We start from the raw sequence: 5,845 nt of genomic DNA, 5'->3' as shown, positions 1-5,845 counted from the left end.
TTTCCCTATCTGATAATTTATGTGTGTCTGTCTATATATATAATATGATATAATTGTAGTAAACAACACATTAAAGTCGATGAACTATCATCAGATAAAAAAAAAAAAGGTAGATGAATTCATCCTAGCAAACAACCTATAAACAAATAATAAAAATATAAAAATAAAACAAATTTACCTTCACCTTCACCTTTTATTTCTGCGTTGATTTCCGGTGAGGAAAAGGTCGAAGACAAAGAGTGTGTGTGTTTTTTCTAATTATTCCAAATGAAAAGAAATATAGGACCATAAACTTTCGAATGAAAAATCTTTTGGGAAAATTGCAATTAGTTTCCACCCAAGGAAATTAAATACAAAAAGATCCTTGAAATCATGAAATTATTTTGAAGTCCCAAGGGACTTTTTTACAATAAATTTTATTTATTTAATTATTAAATTACCCTTCTTCTTCTTCTTTTTTTTTTAAGTTTGTATTGACAACTGAAAGAGCAGTGGTTGACAACTCAGGGTGTAAAGATTAACAACTCTAATTATTTAGGGTGTGATATGCTGAGAAGATGTGTTGTCAATCTTTGCACCCTGAGTTGTTAACCATTACTCTTTCAGTTGTCAATGCAAATTTTAAAAAAAAAAGAATGGTAATTTGGTAATTAAATAAATAAAATTTATTGCAAACAAGTCTCTTGGGACTTCAGAATAATTTTATGATTTCAAGAAATATTTTTGTATTTAATTCTCTTAGGTGGGACCTAATTACAATTCTCCCAAAATCTTTTGCCAATTTGCTCTGGTTTGAATGTAACAAACGGAAACTACTTCAAAAGAGCATTATTGGCTAGGAATACTCAAAAGAGGATGTGTTATAAAATAAAGACCAATTATTGAAATTCAATGATTGTTTATATTTTTAATATAAAATTCAATTACTTATTGTTTATTTAATATCAAGATATACTATGATAATGAAATCTATCTTTCTTTTTTTCAAAGTTTTATTGGAGCTCATGAAAGAGCTGGTAGAAAGATATTTTTAACCAATTTTCTCAATTTCCTTTTCAATGTAGAAAAGTTTAGGGCCTCTATATAACTTACACTAGTTCATTAAAATATTTTTTTACATGCAAGATGCATTTCTTTAGATTAAATTTAAATATATATTTTAAATATTCATACCTTTTAGAAAAACGATAAAATTGTTAAAGAAATCTATCTCACAAAATTTGTTACCCAAAAAATATTTAAAGACTCGAGCCGTTAAAGTGAAAACTAATTGTTTTTGGTAGATGCAATTTTTTGTGCAATATGTCTTTGTGTGTAAATTTTTTTTGATATTATTAAAATTAAGTTAGATATAACTGAAAAAGAATTAGGATAAACAAATGAATTGAAATTTTATATTTGAAATTAAATTAAATATTAAACTAATTTTTAAATTAAATTAAGAATCAGAAAATTCAAAGATAAGAGGAACAAGAGAGTTAAAAAAATTCAAAAAGTCAAAGTTGTTCTGTAGCGGAAGACGATGGCAAAAGTGGAAGACGCTCAATAAAGTTTGTAACCCAAAACCAAAAGAAAAGGAAGAACAAGAAAAAGCGGAAGAAGATAAGGCCCCACGTCATGTGGCCCCCACGAACGAACAGTTCGCGCATCGTGTTTTGCACGCGCTTCAATGACGTGTTGCCCTGTCATAGCCCAACCAAATCGTTTCCCAGTATTTATCTCAAAATTTTCTCGTCTTCCTAACGTCACGCAAGAAAATACACAAGGGACGCAATCGAGTTTTCGGATGGCTACGCCTGCGCGTTTCTCACTTTCTCTCAAGTCTCATAAAATTCAACAATTTTATTTCTTCAAATTAAAATATATCATAAAATCTATTTTTTCTGTAATTATCATATTAACTTATGTCTTTTTTTTTTAGTAATTTGTATATATAAAAAGTGCTTCTGATAACAACTATCCAAACACTCTCACTTCTCAGAATCACTTTTTTACAAAATCTATTCTTCACAGAATCTATTTTTTCCAGAATCTATTCTCCAGAATCACTTTTCCAAACCACGGTTTGGTTTCATCCAAACACACCCTCAATCTGAATTCCTGAGAAGCAAACAAGCCTCGCCTCGCCCTATAGCAGCCTCCCACATGTAATCGAAACATATAACAATTAAAATAACCTCCCAATCAAATCAAATACCGCTGTGGATAAAGTTTCTGCCCTTCTGGGTATATCCCTTTGCCTCGTTCCTCGCAATTCCAATTTCTTGAATCGTTGCCCTCCCTTTTTCTTCGATTGCTCATCGTATTTTCATCTCGTTTGGTGATTTTTCTCGAGCAAACATGATGAGGGGACAACAAGATCAGCAATCTCGGATGTTCTACGAGCTGTCCACTCTGGTTCTCAATATTCTTCGATCTTCTCCGGTTCCAATCTCTTTGCCCGATCATCCTTCAGCCTTGCCGCCGTCGAGGCCATCGCCTTCCTTGAGCCAGATCACACCTGCCGGATTTGCCTCCTTGCTTTTGGGAATTTCGTTGTCTTTGATGCTCTGTGGATCGGTTACTTTCTTTCTTGGGTTCTTCCTGATGCCCTGGGTTTTTGGATTGGTCATGGTGTTGTATGTGGTTGGAATTGTCTCCACCCTCAGGATGTTGGGGCGTTCAATTCTTTGTTATGCTACGTCCCCGGCAGAGCCACGCAAGGAGATTCCTGGTAAATAAATCATTTAGTAGAAACTATATATTTGTCTAGACGTTTTCTATTTGTTTTTTTGGGAATTTTCTGTATTTTTCGAGCCTTTGAGAATCAGTTTAGTTGGAAAATTTTACATGTTTCCATCGAACTACTATTATTATTGTGGTTAATATTTCTCAGTTCGAGGTTTTCATTTCGAATTGACTCGTCTTGGAGGGATTCAATTTACGGCCTCGCGGGTATTTTGGGTAGTCTTTTCCTTATTTGTATATTTCCAAAAAAGTCCAGATGGAACTGATATATCTAAAAACAATCAGGCTCTGTTTCTGAAATCTCAATTGCGTTCTTCGGTTCCATCGTTCTGCCATTACTTTATTTTGTTGGCAAGTAGCTGTATTTGGCTAGGGGTAGAGCAATGAGCATGCAGTAATTTTCTTTTGTTCATCACCTTCTGGTTTCCTTGATCTTAATTACAGTCAGAGAACTTTCGTTGGACAACATTTGCAGATAATATCTTGTTCATCTGCTTTTACGAAGTAGCGATGTGAGGGTTCTTGGAGCGGAAATTTGACCCTTCAGTCCCCCGGGGGGGGGGGGTTTGCGAAATAGGGAATAAACGAAAATAAAACAAGACATCAAAAACAAAATCCATTGACATTCTTGGAAAAAACGAACCAAGCTATGTGATCATTTAGGAGTTTCCTAACTTGGTACGCCAGGAGATCGACCCACTGATTGTCCTTGCGATACACGTTCCCTACTCTCTCACCTTCCACTTTCTTTTTAGCTACTCCTTAATCCTTAATGTCCTGTGTCAATCTGGAGTTCCCACCATGTTGATCTCTCTTCTCTTATCAGACTCTTATCTTGGAAGTAGCTGTACAACAAGTCCACTATCAACTTCGAGGATTGGGACCCTTTAGTTCAAGCCAGTTGGAGCCTATCTAAAATGTGCCTCTCAGCTTGTATAACACTGCAATGGCCTATTTCTATAAAGACCCCACAAGCCATAATCCCCTTGTGTCACGTATCACTCCTTCTGCAGAAGCTTGAAAATTGATTTGTTTGAAAGGTTCCTCTGTGTTTAGTCCAGTCATCATCAGGCATATGTCCACAACCAACCCTTCCCTTGTACGCATCACAGTCTCTAGCACCTCCATCCACTTATCGCTAGCTCGCTAGATATCCCTATCTAGACATGTGGTTTGTTTATCGTTGTTATTTAAGTGTCTGGAGGCAAGTCTGGGATTGTGGCCACTATGGGTCTCCTGAACATCTGTCACGACATTTTGATCCCCATATTATTGAAACAGAGCCAGATTCAGTGTATTGTAATACTTGTGCCAAAATGGAGCAACTTACTGAAAAGAGATAACAAAGTACTATTTGTATAGCTCTTTCTCAATTGCGGCTTGGCTTAGACTTGATTCAAATCAATATTCTATTGTTAATTTTAGTTGTCACCCCTGTTTTGAGATCTTCCCTTTTGCCTTCATGCTTGAAATGGCACTTTATAACTGCATTACTAATGCTCATTAGCTTCCCTTTCTCTTTCTACACACATATATGAAGAGACATACACGCACACGAACACAAATCTGATATATTCTGCGGATTATGTTCGCTACAAGTTCATTCCGAAGAATTGATGTTGCAGCGTGGAAGCTGTTGTAGAAGGGTTTGAAGCTGTACGAATTGTGTTTGGTGCTTCCCCATGCAACCTATGGGAGGATTGAGGATGGAGATTGCCGGGTTTCTTCAGCATTACAGCAGGGAATCATGGATTATTTGGAGTTTTTACTGAAACTTGTTGAAATCACTACTCGTTTAATTAGAGAAAATAGCGGGATCTGAATCACTGCTCAAGATGCGAGGTGGTTTTTACCAGTTTCTTTCAGCTGTTTTCATTTAATTTTTTTTAGACGTTGCTATCAATATCATATTCTGTAAATTTGTAATGTACCAATATAGTCTCGAGAAGGTGAGAACAGAGTTGCAACAAGGCATGAGAAAATCTGGGATGGGGTTGTCGCTGCAGTCTAAAGCAACCCATAGATATACACACATATATATTCTTTTGGTTATATTCGGTTCTGTTATGTATCAAAGTCTGCTCTGTAATACAAAGTGCGATTGAACAAAGATCGGAGTAATATATTCATATTGAAATGGTCATTCAATTAGGAGCAGAGCTTGGTAATTACTGGTTTGATTCCAGTCTTGTTCATGTCATTTAATAAGCATTTTGGAGCTAACTTTAAGGTATGCTTTTTGGCATTTGTTCTACTTATAAGTTACTTTTAACATGTTTCATATTGACTAAGAAGAATTTTAAACTTTATTAATTCTTATTTAAAATTTAACAACTTTTTAATTTTATTTTTATTTAATATATGCTATACTTTGTGTAAACAAAATCAACATAATAATAAATAAAGAGTAAAATTATACATCTATACAAAAAAAAAAAATTTAGTACTTTATAAATAAGATAAAAAAAAATGTCTTCTTTTTGTCCTATAAATAGGACTAGAAGAATATATAAAATAAGTATATAAGAGAAGTTTTGTCTGGTTGTGGCTTGTATTGAGCAACCTAATATAAGTACTTATATGCGAGTGAACATATACCCCAAAGAAAAAAAAATTCTTACAATTATCTCATATTTTGTAAATCATGATTAAAAAACTGTTTTTGAAGGTCCTACAGTCAGTACAAACAAGCATTAATATAGTGTTTCTGATAATCTGCTATAAATCTTCATCAACGTGTGTTGCTCATTTTTAATCTCTATTAACTGATCCTCTTCCACAGTAGGATTTTCAAACCATCATCAGCGCCAGGGTCCGACGAGTTTCTCTAGCCGCCGGGTTAAGGCTTTGTTTGGCCCATACTATGCCTGGCCGTCTCTGCGTTTCGCAGAAATGTCGGTGTGAATCGATAACGTGAAATTGTTGTTGCTTTGACGTCTGGATGGAGTTATTGTTGATTTATTTGGTTATTTTTATTGGATTGGATTCCATGTATAATTTTTCCAACGAATTGTCAGGACCAGTTTGATAGGAAGAATTGGTTTGAATGGAAAGAAATAGAATGAAACATAGTGAAAATTTTGGTGAGTACTGGAATGAAAAACAGGTTGATAAAAAC

At 34.7% G+C, this 5,845-nt stretch overlaps 1 protein-coding gene across 2 annotated transcripts; it reads left to right on the top strand.

Annotated features, from left to right (window-relative positions):
* The first annotated feature begins 2,093 nt into the window (after positions 1-2,093).
* On the top strand, positions 2,094-4,898 carry LOC114729168 (uncharacterized). 2 transcript variants are annotated; one of them, XM_028916142.1, is made up of 2 exons: positions 2,094-2,713; positions 4,353-4,898. In XM_028916142.1, exons 1-2 carry the CDS (start codon positions 2,341-2,343, stop codon positions 4,367-4,369), a joined length of 390 nt encoding a protein of 129 aa, XP_028771975.1. In that variant the 5' UTR covers positions 2,094-2,340; the 3' UTR covers positions 4,370-4,898. The 2 variants fall into 2 exon arrangements, with proteins under 2 accessions (XP_028771975.1, XP_028771974.1); XM_028916141.1 differs by lacking the exon at positions 4,353-4,898 and adding an exon at positions 4,268-4,345.
* The last annotated feature ends 947 nt before the right edge of the window (positions 4,899-5,845 follow it).

The sequence above is a fragment of the Neltuma alba genome, unplaced genomic scaffold (assembly GCF_004799145.2).
Source record: "Neltuma alba isolate B1F8T4 unplaced genomic scaffold, ASM479914v2 tig00012607_pilon, whole genome shotgun sequence".
Taxonomy (NCBI): domain Eukaryota; kingdom Viridiplantae; phylum Streptophyta; class Magnoliopsida; order Fabales; family Fabaceae; genus Neltuma; species Neltuma alba.
This window is presented reverse-complemented; position numbering and strand designations above follow the sequence as displayed.

Bases quoted from the DNA above. Each gene is read 5' to 3' on its own strand.
- LOC114729168 (XM_028916141.1), top strand. From the start codon at position 2,341: ATGATGAGGGGACAACAAGATCAGCAATCTCGGATGTTCTACGAGCTG. The intron at 2,714-4,267 runs GTAAATAAATCA...ACATATATGAAG, and splicing joins GCCACGCAAGGAGATTCCTG to AGACATACACGCACACGAAC.